A 14374-nucleotide genomic window follows, 5' to 3' on the forward strand; every position below is an offset into this window, starting at 1 on the left:
GAAACACAGTTTAGAGCAAGATGAAAGGGGCAGTGCTTTCAGTAAGTGAATGTCTGGCTACAGACAATGAAAATTGATGTAGAAAATATTATTATTTAATGCAAATTAAACTAGATAACAGGGGAAAAAAAAAGAAAAATAGTCAGCTGGCGGTTATATTTTTCCCCAAAAATTGTATTTTAGATGGATGACATCATTATTCTATGATTGTGGTTGCTTAGGCTGAGACTAATCACTGGATAATTGTATTTGTTACAAAATGAGCATCTCCTACTTTACCCTAACATCTTTTAGTTTTATTTAAGGTGTTCATAGCTTACCTATTTTCATCAGGAATTTAGTACTAAATTAAAGAGTCCTACCTATGTCTATGAGTTCAAGAAAACATTCAAGCTCACAAAAAAATGCCAAAACCAAATATGTGTGGTGTTTAGGCCAACACCAGATATGCTGCCCCATATCCCAGTTATTCCAGAGGATTATGTTATTTTTATACGTAGAATGACTGCATGCACTCAAAAAATGATAATGATGACCATCTCAACTGGCCAACCTTTGCCCTCTTATAAGGTGGAAACTAATAAAAAAGGATTCCAGCTTTAAAAAAAAATAATATATATATATATATATATGAATCACAAAGCTACAAACACCTAGAGGAAAATTTTAGGATTTGTGTGCATTTTAAAACAATTTTAAGGGGGTGTGTGTGTGAAATGCTTGGCTTAAGTGGAATGCATTTAAGTTTACAAGAAACACAGACATAAGCATGTCTAGGGGATCTTCCTGCACTATAATTCAGCCTAAAGTTAATTAAAACTTTGCACCAAATCTTATTGGTCTCATTGAACATTGAACCATGTCCTGAAACTTATGAAGCACAGCAAACCATCCCATGAGTACAACAACAATTTTTCTACCTGGTCAATATGTTAATTTTCAAATAATTGATGTGAAAAAAACATTAGATTTGGTTTGGGTTTATTTTTATTCTTCTATTACGCTTATTTTTTATAGGCCTTTTAAAGAAAGTTGAAAGCTGACATTAAAATGCACTTTCGCGGCTGACAGATTGAAAAATTAAAGTAAAAATCAACCAAAATAATTGAATAGACCTTGTAACTCTTTTGAAAAATCAACCTAATTCAGCTGAGGTTTCTTTTTTACTTTGTGGGTTTTTCCTATGTGTATATCAGTAATTTAAATTGATTAGTGCTTCATTTGTACTTACAAGTAAATGCTGGATTCATTGCCCCCGATATCGGGTGACTGGAGTTTCTGCACAAGTATCACAATTATGCCAATAAAAAGCACAAAGTTTATCTGGGGAAAAGAAAAAAAAAAAGGAAAAAATTGTGACAATGACATATTTTACAAAGTATGAGAATGAGATATTCCCAGTGACTTGCTGGTTATATTCCCTTTTTCTTCTCCAAACCACAGCCTAAAAGTTTTAAAGGGTCAGGATTAATGGGGAAAGCTCATAAGGGTCTTATCTCCCTTGCTACAGCTAAAATGAGGCAGAATTTCTGCATTTTCAAGACAAGAGAAGAGAAAAATAAATGGAAAAGTTTCAACATTTTTCATTATCAACCTGTGCAGAGTAAAAAGAAAGATACCTGCACCAAAAAAAAAAAAAAATCATAAAATAAAGACCTTGAGAGCATTTTTAAACTCCCATTTTCTGACCAATGAACTTCTCATTTTAACAGTTTCTATCGGTTTTAAAAACCCGGAGAACAATAAAATTAGTTTATTTCAATGCTTTGGCTTGATATTTGGCTATCAACTCCATAGCTTCTTAAAGGCAGAACAGTGGAAATTTATACTGGTCCATTATAAAATCTTATACTCCCATAGAGAGACCAGGAACTGAACATGGGAATCTTTTCCAGCGTCTGGTCTGAGGACTACAAAGGGATGGAGAAGCCCAGTTGTCCCTTGGTTCTTTAATGCCTTTGATAAGAAGCCAGGTTTAACTGATCCCCCAAGCAGAACATGATCCTTCATAGAACATGCCTGTGAAACAGGAAAATTCACACGTGGACAAAAACCTTGCATCGTTGAACCATCTCTGTTTTGGGGCTGAGATTGGCTGAATTTCCTTTCATTTATCTGATGATTGCTGGACTTTAGAGAGCTGTCCAAAGATTTCAAAGGAGAAACACCAAACCTGATAAAAACCTCCTGTTTTATTGGTTACCTGTGAGCTGGATGTCTGAATTCCCACAAAAGTCACTTAAAACCTGCTTAATTCTGTCTGTGGAGAGCGGAGAACAGCTTAGGGTACCCAGAATGAGACACATGTGTCAAGCCTGAAAGATTTTCAGGTGCCAATGACCATATTGTGCAGGGGCTCAATTTATTTTCCTAAATGCAGGATCCCAAGAGCATTTTAAAATCCCCATGTTATTTGGAGCACCAGAATATATTCAAAATCCATCTGCACATAATCCTGAATTATATATTCTAGGGAGACTTGCTTAAACAGGGAGGTTGGTCTAAATTACTTCCAGTGATCATTCCCAATTTTAACCATTCTGTGAAGTCCAAACAAGCCACTTTAGAATCCCTCAGCCTTCCATGTGCAGGCATCTGACCAAATTTGAGCCAAATCCAAGACCTCCACCAATTAAAGAGTTCAGACACCTTGCTGATAATTTAGCATCCTGGACTATGACCAAGTGCTACTTTAAAGCTAATTTTAGATAAATGTGCTGTGAAGATAATCCCATTCAGCAGACAGGGTCTATTTTCCTGGTCACTGACATTTACTGTTGTTTCACATGCCCTGGATTGTCCCCCTTGGCCTCCAGATGCCACCCCAACTGGCCCAGAATTTCCATCTATCACATCTTCCAGCCCCAGACAAATGTTCCACATGCTCAGGGGTCTTGATAATGGCATTTATGTCTGTGTTTAAGCAACTGAATAACTCCTTTGCTTGCAGGCAGCGCTCCGTCATTTAACTTGTATTAATCATTCTCAATGATGAAATAATAATGAAGTAATAATCCAGCACAGGGATGCAGCACAGTTTGTGAAGTGTTTGAAGATGTTTGAATTGGTTATTTGTGCCTGGAGAGCTGAGGAAGTGTCTTCTGCAGGTGCTACTCACCATGATTGACCCAACCACAGGACCCTTGATCACCCACCACAAGGCAGTGTTGTCATTCATGTCCCAGCAGCTGCAGGCATTCAGGAAAGAATGGGATGGGGAAAGAGAAGGAAAGAAAACAAGACGTAACAATGGAATTAATGAAGTTACAACTGTTTTTAAGGGGGCAGAATGTGGGAGATGGGTTTAGCAGTTAAATTATTTTATCTAAGTTCGAAGTGACTGTTCTTTACTTTGTGTTATTGCAGTTTTGTTTTTTTTTTTTACAGCCTCTCCACAATCATCTGAAAGCAAAATAAGTATTTCTGTGGCAGTTTCAATGGTACTTCCTATTAAACATATGACATATTCTGGGAAAACCCTTTAAGTGCAAGACATACGTCAATGGATTTTTTTTTTTTAATGGTTATTCTAAAGTTTGATGCCTCACTTCATTTTCCAGGGTTAACAGATATGACTGTTAGTTTCTGAGCCTGACACAAGGATTTTTACACTTTTCCAGTACATCAGGATGCTGGTTGCCTTCACACACTGGAATAATTTTCCAGGCATTGGGTTGCAAGTTCTAGCCAGGATTCATCTGAGAAGGATCAAATACTGGGCAAGAGTTGGGGCAGCTTCTTTGTTAAGCTGTTGCTAGAGAGTAATCATAAATAAATTGACGTTTCTACCCCAGAGTTTAAAATCTTCCCCTGAAATCACCAAAGGATTCTGCAGAAGTTTATTTCACACAGGTGCACTTGGACATTCAAATATATAGTTTATATTCATAGAGGGTTTTAATGTTAATATACATTTTTTAGAGTTAGAAAACCAATAATAATGAAAATAATCTTATTTTCCAGGCCCTGCTACGCTATTACAATGACTACGATTTGTTATTGAGAAATGTCTTCATGACTATTTTAAGTCATCAAGAATTTGTCAGCTAAACATTTTCTTTCATTTGTCTCCACTTTCTTCCCCTGATTTTCTCCCTAGAAAATATAAAATCACAGAAATCTGTCTACTTTGTACCTGCAGTTCTGAGAAGGAGTTTTTGCTTCCCACTGGGAAAAGAGCCAAAGTCCCAGCAGAGGCTGTCATGGTGCATTTTGTCAAATGCCAAAAAACAATTGGGAAGAACATACAGAAATAAAATACTGCTGGTCTCATGAGAGCTTAATGCAACATGTGTGTCATTTAAATGGCTGTGTGGTAGCATCTGGGGAAAAGTGAAAATCTTTAAACAAAACTATATACATGTGTAAAAGTGAGGAGGCAGAGCTAAAATCCCATCGTCAAAGTAGGCCTGAGAGAAATCCCAAATGGCTGAGTGATGCCTGGCTTAGAAATTTCAGTTAAATTTTCAGTTGAACAGTGTTCATTATTTTCAGTTGAACGATATGTATTCATTCAGAAGAGCAATAATTTACTGGATTCCCATAAAACCAAAAATAAGGATGTGTGTGGTGCAGCTGGTGAGAACTGAGCAAATTTAGAGGTGGGGTGTCAAATTTGCACAGAGTTATGTATTTTTGCTTCTGTTTGCACAACATGGAAACTTGAAATCACCCAAAACCTAAAGGGCTGATGACTGTGATTTTTCAAATGCAAATTAGTATTTCTAAGTTATCTCACTTTGGATGCCCAACTTAAAATATTTGAGAGGGGCTAAATGCCCAGAGGGATATCCTCACCCACAGTCTGGAAATCAGGCTTTTTGTCAGTGATCAACAATGGGTATGCATTTATAAATTAGGAGTTTTCTACTGAAAATTACCCATTATTTGCAGAGCTCAACCTCCTTATGATGGACATTAAATCTGTCCCGAAAGTCTTCAGTGAATTGACCAATGTTGGAAGAATCTGGGCAAATTCTCACATTATTTTGGCTGTACAAATAGATATTGAATGGAAGATTGTCTGTGTAGTTATCAGGAATTACAGGGATAGGAATCCACCTCCTCTAATTCCAGTTGTCTGATTGCAGGGACCAACATCCCAGTTAATTATCCCAGAACCTGGCTGGGACAAAGAGAGCCTTGGAGGTTGTTTTGGGTTTCTTTTCCCCACACTGAGGTATTTTACATGTGTACTCTGGGGTGATACATCATCCCCTACAAATTCCTACTCTTCGACCTCTCTGCTTTCTTTTGCTCCTCTTTTAGAGTTTTTCTTTTACTTTAGATCCTCTGTTTTTACAGGATGTGTCCTCAGTGAGATCAGTTCCTAACTTCCACCTTGTAGATGTCAACAATCAATCAGATCAAGCTCACACGGAGATTTTTTCCAAGGACTCTCAAGGATGTCCAGTCCCTGTGATACCTACAAGATAAATGTGGGGGAAGGAACCACCATCTCCTCCTCAGATAAAAAAGTGGAAATGCACGACAGAAAATTCAGAATTTTCTGTTCTATGCAAACAAGCTCCCTAATTTCTCCCTACCTGAAAAATGCAAGGGCTGTTTAGACTTGTAAGAGAAATTAGTGCTTTCAGAGTCAGTGCTTTAATCCTAATAATGACACAACAGGGGTTTCTGGCTTGTTTTGCATGGAAATAAATGATTTAATTTGTCTTAATGTCAAAATGGAACATTGGGTCACAGCACTGGCTTCCCCAGTGGAGGAAAGGTTTTATTTGCTTTCCAGAGAGAGTCTGAAAGAACAAGGATTAAGAAAACCTGACAGAACAATGAGTTTTGTGGAAATTTTGCATCCTGGTATCTCCAGCATTGGGCAAAATTAAAACATAAGCCTCAATGAATTGGAAATAGGAATTGGGTACAAAGTGCCTTTCCCTCAGTTCTGTGCTTTCACAGAACCACCGACTGATTTTTGAAATTTTACTCAGTCTGCCTCACCTTTTCTAACATTTCACCAGGTTCAAGCATAGCTCTCATGAAAAAGCATTGCCACATTTGTCTTTTCAAGGTGTAATTTCACATCCTTTCCTACCTGCCACACCTGCTGCTCTCTCAGAGCAGACGTTGAGTACCAGAATATGCAGCTCCAGCTCTGGGATCAGACAATTTGGGAAGGACCTACCCTTTGGAATTCTTTATGAAATAACTTTTTTTTTCTTCCACACAGAAGACGGAAGGGGGATTTCTGTCTCATCCCTCTTCATCTCCTCTGTAAAGTTCATGGAAAACCCTCCTCAGTGGGAAACTAAACTTCTAATTGCCCTGGTAAATCAAAGCTCAGCAACGTCTTGTGCAGATTTCCTCCATTGTACTAGATTTATCTCCAGTAATTTCTACAGCTGAGTACATCACCTTCATCTTCCTCCACAATCAGTTGGAAAGAAGCAGAGAATTTTTTGGGATTCCACTCACAGCTCTTATAAGATGAGACAAACCATATCCTGGACTCCAGTAATTTAATGGAGCAGGGAATGGGGTCAGCTGCAGGTTTACAGATTTGATGCCTAAATCTTCTTTTAGGAATTCCCCAGTGCAGTGGTGGCACAGACACCAAACTGTGACTCTATGAACAGAAAAGTACTTGAACTCTGGACCTAAATAATGTTTGCACACAAATAGATGGCAGAAATGAAAGGAGAAAACAGAGCAAGAGGAAATGGCCTCAAGCTGTGCCAGGGGAAGTTCAGGCTGGACATCAGGAAGAATTTTTTTTCACTAAATAGTTTTTTGACCTTTGTGTGGGGTTGCCCAGGGATGTTTGGAGTGCCCATCCCTGGAGGTGTCCAAGGAAGGGCTGGAGGTGGCACTCAGTGCTCTGGGCTGGGGACAGGGTGGGGATCAGGCACAGCTTGGACTCGGTGACCTTGGAGGGCTTTCCCAACCTCAATGATTCTTTCACTCAGTGGTCCTGTGCTCTCCCATCACCACATTCCTGGGGCACCCTTGCCATGTGCTGGCTGCCCCTGGGGTCATTTCCCACACAGTAACACCTACCCAGTGTCATCGAAGTGAAGCCTCAGCACTGCCCAGACAGTGACACAAATTGTTGGGGTACCTGCAGAGGACGAGACAGTGACATGTGAACACTTGATATTCAGCAAGGAGCATTTATGCAACCTCTCCACTGAGGTTTTGTTTCCTAACAGCACTTGTGCATGGGATAATGGAATTTATTGAGATAATTCAGAGCTCCAGAAACACCCCTCTCAATCAGGGGTGGCATGGTAGCAGAAAAACTGGGAACAGGAAAGAATGGTGCTGTGCCAGGTCATCATTGCTCAGTGTTTTACTGCATCTTGTTGCATGAAGAATAAAACAAAGTCTGGGCAGGACAGAATTAACCACATCCGTGTCTAGAGCTACTGGAATCATGCAAGAATTGCAGTGCCAGATGCCGAGCTGGAAAGGCATTTTTGGATTCAGTGTATTTTTTTTTCTGTGTGTTCTTCTGTGGTTTTGTTGTAAATGATTTGCATATGTTGCATTTTCCCTGTTGCTGTTTAGATAACCAGTTTTTCTTTACTTACTCAAACAAAACAAATCCATAGATGAGAATTTTCCTCTGCCCACAGGAATAGTTAGGTTTTTTCATTAAAAAAATACCAAAACAAAACAACAGACTCCAAAAAGAGAATATTGGAGTAAGGGTTTAATTCCTACTTCAGACATTTCTTCACTTTCAAAAAATGCATGTAAAATGCAAATTTAATGCAAACAGTAAGAACCCACTGAGAAACCTGGATTTATTTCCTTTCTGAAAATCCTATAAGTATGATTTATTTTTTCCAGTGGAAATACTTTTATAAAATAATGCATTTGTGCAAGATGACCCTGGGTAAGTTGGATCTCCACTGTACGGTAAAAAGTCTTTGACTAAGATTTAAAAGATAAAAATAAAATCCTAGAAACTGCTGACATCTGTTCAGGCAGCACTGGAAAAATAAAGTGCTGAAAAGCAAACAAAACAAGGAACATGATAACCCCAGCCCCCAGCAGTGAACAAGACTGTGGTGAGTTGACAGGAACAATTATATTTAATAAATTTTGCAAGGCTGTGTTGATGTCACACTAATTATTCAGTCATTTGAACTCACTTAGACAAGTCTCTGTCTAATCTTATTCCCTCCATCAAAAATAAAAATATCCCTGTTAGACCTGGGTGACTGATGGAGCCCTTCTCCTTCAAACAACCACACAGAGAAGAATTTGAAAGGAAAATGATATAAAGAAATAAAATGACAGGCTTTGGGGAGAAGAAATCATGTATATTTAATTTCAATTGAAGTCTGCTTTTGTCACAGGTGAATACCTGGAAAACACTGAGAAAAAACTCAGTGTTAAGGGTAAAACTCCTTTTGCCCTTAAAAGAGTTTAAATTAATTTTTAAATATTGAACTTTAATTCTAATTTTATCAAATTAACCTTGAAATATCAAATATATGCCCAGAGAAGTTGTGGGTGCCCCATCCTTGGAAGTGTCCAGGGCTGGGCTGGATGAGGCTTGGAGCAACCTGGGATGGTGGAAAGTGTCCAGGGAAGGGGATTGGGAATGAGGTGAGTTTAAAGGTCTCTTCCAATCCAAACCATTCTATGATTCCATAAAACACGGGTCTCATGTTCTATTTTGTTTCCTCTGTATAAATTTTGGTGCTACAAATAGCGTTCCAAATCTGCAAAATGTGCAGGAAGGCAGAGTTAAAACTAAATGTGTCATGAAAATACATTTAAAAACCCCACGTTTCAGATCAGCCTGGAGTTTTGAACCATCTGCTGCATGAATATACATACACTCACACTGCTTTTCTTTACACCAAAAGATTTCTATCTCTCCATCGCCTCCTTCTCAGCTTCTGAGGAACGTTGGAAAACAGACAAGCCCTAAAGGTTGAGATTTATCCTTGCTGACTCCGTGCTGCCCTCAGTTAGGAGCAGAGAGCTCAGGAAGGCAGCAGTCCACCCAGAGAATTCTGCAGCATACTGCAGATTTAGGAAGGAAAAGCTGCCTGGATCAAGAGAGCCATGTGCAGCTCTCATCACTCCCTTGAGGTGAGGACACTGACGTCTCAGCACGTTTGAACAAACACACCATCAGCGTCCAGATGCTGCAAAGTGCTGAGTTCCTGGTTCTTGCTGCTTCAGTGCAGCTCCCTCCCCACCAGCCCTGAGCTGAGGGGCTGCTCTTGCCCTCCAGGGATTGAATCCAGAGCCTGGAAGTGTCTCTGTGGACTCTGCAAATTGCTAATTGTTCCCACCAGGTCAGGGGAGATGCGAGTCCAGCTGAAGCACGTGGGACATGAGAAAATAATTGTGTTTAAAAATAAACAAATAAATAAACCAAAACCACCCAAACCTTGAGAGTTATTAATGGATATTATTGATGCTGTTTTGGTTCTGAAGCGATTTGAGTGTAGTGCCCACCAATACAAGCTGGACATGGACTTGATGAAATTAATCCAGGGAAGCCCACAGAGATGCTCCAAGGGCTGGAGCCCCTTTACTGTGGAGAAAAGCTGGAAGAGCTGGGAATGTTCCCCTGGAGAGGAGAAGGCTCCAGGGAGAGCTCAGAGCCCCTGGCAGGGCCTGAAGGGGCTCCAGAAGAGCTGGAGAGGGACTGGGGACAAGGGATGGAGGGACAGGACACTGCCACAGGGCAGGGATGGGTGGGATATTGGGATGGAATTGTTCACTCTGAGGGTGCTGAGGGACTGGAATGGATTCCCAGAGAAGCTGTGGCTGCCCCTGGATCTCTGGAGTGTCCAAGGGCAGGCTGGACAGGGCTTGGAGCAGCCTGGGACAGTGGGAGGTGTCCCTGCCCAAGGCAAGGGGTGGAACTGGATGATCTTTAATGTCCCTTCAAACCCAAACCATTCTGGAATTCTCTGAAGTCTATAAATTGAACAGCCAGTTATTATGTATGGCACTCAACTAAAATGTAAGTATTTCAAGGTTGCATTACAGAATGAATCCATCTGGGTAGTTCATTCATTAAAAGGACTGATTAAAAAATACTGATGTCATTTAATATATGCTGGTTTTCAGTATTCTCATATTCAGACAAACCTACAGATATGAAAATTGTGCAAACTTAATTCAAGGAACACAAGCTCTGATTTATGTTCAGATTCAAAGATTTTACAATTTGCAATTTTGCATTTCTTTCTTTTCTAATTGTCAGACTTTCATGTACCTAACCCCCAGTTTCTCACTGGGAGCACACTTTTTTATCTCAGCTATAATGTGATTATACAGCTGTGGAAGATACAAAAGGACCCCTGAACACCCTTTCCAACAGTTTCTTTTCCAAAAACCTTTTCCAGTAACCATCCATTTCCAACAGCCTTTTTATGACACAGGTTATTTATGATAATTTGTTCACTTCTTTCTCTATATACCTTCTCTACTCCTATACTACCTAGAAACATTTTTTTTTCTCCCTCCTGTAGAGAGTCTTTTCCAGGAAATGAAAATTTTGGTTTGTGTACAGCTGCTTCATGAGGGAAAAAACAAGACCATCTGTTGATTCCTTGAAGGTTCAGGCTACATAAGGATGTTTTTTTCCAAAGGAGAGTAATTTAAGGCATGGGGTTTGTGTGTAGACCCTACACATGAATATACAGGATCATTTCTATTTCAGAAGTGTCTATCAGTATAAAAATTAAGTTTAACCCTCTCAGGGAACATTTGAAATGAATGTATTCTTCTGCATTCAGATGCACAAAAACATCTGCAAAGAATTGCTTGCATTAACCTGTCACAGGAATTAATTTATATCCAGAAGGCCAGAATGAAAAATAATTACAATGGTTATCATAATTTAACTGGCTTTTCTGAAGTAAATCTTGTTCCTTCTCAAGTTTTTATTTCCCATCCAGGTAGGATAAGCAGATGTGAATATCCTTTGGGTACATTTTCAATTTAGTTATTATCTGGAAGAAAGGCACAAAAGAAGCCTTAGCAAATGGACTGGACTTAGCCTTGCAGATTTGATTAAGCTGAAGATGTTGGTGTTCAGATCATGTCTTGTAGAAGGGAATTTTCTGTTGTAGATTGTACCCCTGACAGAGATGTGGTGTCCTCCAGATTCAGTGCAACTCTGCTCACACAAAAAATCACAACGGGCTGCAGTGGCACTTCTATACAAAGACTAAAATTATAGTTTGAAACCTGGTGTGGAAATACCATGCACGGCTTGTGGAGTCATCCTGCACACCGAAACGCGTTTGAGACAAGAAGAGCCACGTACCCCAGCCAATGATTGTGTACCAGTAGAAGTATCTCCTCTCTGGGAAGAAGGTTTCCACCAACAAAGTGAAGAGGTACAACCCCTCGATGAACAGCCAGAAGTAGTTGGACATGACACAGTAGTGAAAAAACACCATCACTGCTTTGCATTCCACCTGCAGAGGATGGAGAAGAGCAAAGTTATTTCTGCATTGCTTTGGCCTAACAGGAAAAAAAACTCTCCAGATCTCTCAGCGGAAAGATCTGGGGCTGGTATTACATGCTTTTAATGGTAAAGGTTTTAAAGAATGTGAAGAATGTCAGGTATCACTTAGACAGCAGTGCCTGGATGGGGAAGAGGCTAATTTTACCAGCAAGAAGTGGTCAAGGAGCATTTCAGAGCAGCTTGAGCACGTCCCATATTGCTGAGGGCTCACAGCCTCAGTGAACAGCAATTGCTGGATTGAAGCCCCATTCCAGGATTAAATGCAGGGAATGATAGAAACCAGTTGTGTACCGAGAAACGCAGGGAAGGATGTGAAATAGCAGGATGACTGTGGAAAGCCTGAGAGTGGGATCTGAAAGGATGAGCCCTCCTGTGTGCAGCTGGGAATTACACTTCCTTGCCATCCATCAGCAGTGCTGTCACTCAAGGACAGAAAATGGAAATAAGTGTGAGGAAAAAGGGTGATCAGCTGTTAAAAAAAAAAAAAAAAAAAAAAAAGATGGAAGCTTTCATTCATGGACAGGAGAGGGAAGGAGCAAACTAAAGAAAAATGAAAACAAGAAATATAACTAAAGTAACAGACATTTTAGAAAAGAACTGAGTTTGTTTAGGCTTGAGAAGAAGGGGCTCAGAGAGGACATTATTGCTCTCTACGACTCCCCAACAGGAGGTGGTAACAAGGCCAGTCTCTTGTCCCAGGTAACAAACACTAGGACAAGAGGAAATTGTCTTAAATTGCATCAGGGGAGGTTTAATTTGGATATGAAGAAAAATGTCTTTCCTGAGAGGGTTGTCAGTCCCTGGAACAGTGTCCAGGTCAGCACTGGAGTCACCGTGCATGGGGGTGTTTAAAAGTGTGTAAATGTGGCACTTGGGGCATGTGGTTTAGTGGTGGATTTGGCAGTGCTTGGGAATGGTTGGACTCAATTTTAGAAAGCTTTTTCAACCTAAATAATTCTGTGACAAAGACCTAAGGTGGCAACCAAGCTCTACCCCATGAGAGTAGGACACACTGGTCTTTCCAGTGCTGCACCCCAGAGAGATGCCATTACTCCTAGCAAATCCTACCAAAGTAGGATTTTCCAACAAATTCGAGCAGAATCTGTGGATAAAATGGAAGCTCCTGCTGGGGGCAGTGATTAGTTCCCACTTTGACTTCATCCTCTGGGCCAAATTTACCATCATGAAGTTCAAACCATCAGATCTCAAGTTTCTTTGTGGAAGCTCTACCCAGCCAGAAGATCTGGTCATAAAATGGTTGATTTTGATGTGTTTTATTCTGTAAGTGTTTTGAAACAAAGAGGCAGATGCCACCATTTGAGGCAATGGAGACAGGAACAAACTATGGAACTAACATGGCTTCAGCTTTCTCATGGAGAAGAATTGTGAGCAAAAACTAGTTTGAATGACAAAGAAAAGGCTGACTAAGAAACTACACAGCTGCACTTGCCTTGTGGAAGTGACTCACAGGGAATTTAGCTGATAACTGCATGGATAAAGGAGAGCTCAGTTTGTAATTCTAACATAATTACGCCCAGTGAGCTGTTTTATCATATCAAATACTAGCCTTAAATGTGAAAGGAATTGGGATTTACACATGATAAATGATAAATGCATCGGTGAAAGAGTGCCCTGCATGCAACTACATATTTAAGAGACAAAGATGTGGGAAATGCTGATGATTTTCTGAGAATGTGACCATCAGGTGTATTGTCTGTGTCTGCACGGTCACCCTGTTTACCTGTGACTCTGCCTACACACCAGAACAAGGTGAGGCTCTGGAGAAAAACCAGATCTTCAGGTGAAGGAAACTGTTCATGTCTGCTTTCATCCCATCTGCCACTGAGCAGATCTGGGAAGGGAAGGAACGATCAGGGCAGACTCAGAAAATAAAACCTGCAGGTTTGCTCTGAAGGACACTGGTGACATCACGAGATGAAACATCCAGTCTGGCTGTGAACTGGGAGGGAAGTTAAACACCAATTCCCTTTCTCCCTAATAACTTCTCAGCTCATGATGCTCTCCATACTGTTGCCTGCCCCACTGCTTTTTGTTATCTAGTGTTGGAAAAAAAAAGAAAAAAAAAAGTAAAGGGAAAGGATTTGGTTTCAGTTTGACTCACCGTGGAAATAAAACAGTGGTTTCCATCCTGCTCAGCATAAAGAACCCCATCCTTAATGAAAACAGATATTGCACGGAGGATGAATGAAACAAAGAGGTTCATGTGGATGAAGTTCCGAGTGCAGTGAAGCTTCCTGGAGAGTGGGGGGAAGAGAAATAAAGAAGGAAACAGTTTTATTTTGTGGAAATGTCATACTGGACCCGAACATACCTGACCAGAGCACCTTGGTGCTAAGAACAGCAACATCTAAGCCAAGACTGTTAATACTGACTCTAAACCTGAGAAAGAGGAGAATTTGGGGATTTTCTTGTTAAAAGATGCAGAGAAGCATAAAATAGACAATAGAACAAGCCCAGTGCAGCCTGTGAAGTTTCATAAACCAGAACCATAGCCTCTCCTGCTGCATTTACCCTCTGCTGAAATGTGACTTATGGAGCTTGTCCAAACTGGGGGAGCAACTCAACTAAAGCATTTTCCCTTTCTGATTTACTTCTGGTGAGATAAAACCTTTACCTGTAACGCTGGGTGGTGCCAGGTTGGAGACAAACAGCACAGCACTCTATGGTCCATGTGACAAAAGCATTTTATTATTGAGAACCCTCCTTAAATAGAGAGTTTGGAGTTCCCAGGCAAACACGTGTGATTGGTTGGGAGTTTGGATTGCTCGGATCTCTGACCCATGGGCATCTGCATTTTAGGATGGAACTCATAGAGTGAAATCCCTGTTTGGGTTTGAATCTGTCCCATTATTGTTCACCTAGGGGCCTGTTTATCAAACCAGG

General features: G+C 40.4%; 1 protein-coding gene across 1 annotated transcript in view; it reads right to left on the reverse strand.

Moving 5' to 3' along the window:
- Positions 1 to 14374, reverse strand: part of ADCYAP1R1 (ADCYAP receptor type I) — a 133708-nt gene that overhangs the window by 21006 nt on the left and 98328 nt on the right. Inside the window, 5 exon segments of the mRNA XM_062505264.1 lie at positions 1232 to 1323; positions 3119 to 3188; positions 7018 to 7078; positions 11267 to 11420; positions 13593 to 13725. Of these exon segments, the coding sequence (XP_062361248.1) occupies positions 1232 to 1323; positions 3119 to 3188; positions 7018 to 7078; positions 11267 to 11420; positions 13593 to 13725 (510 nt within the window).

Source organism: Cinclus cinclus, chromosome 1, assembly GCF_963662255.1.
Source record: "Cinclus cinclus chromosome 1, bCinCin1.1, whole genome shotgun sequence".
NCBI lineage: Eukaryota > Metazoa > Chordata > Aves > Passeriformes > Cinclidae > Cinclus > Cinclus cinclus.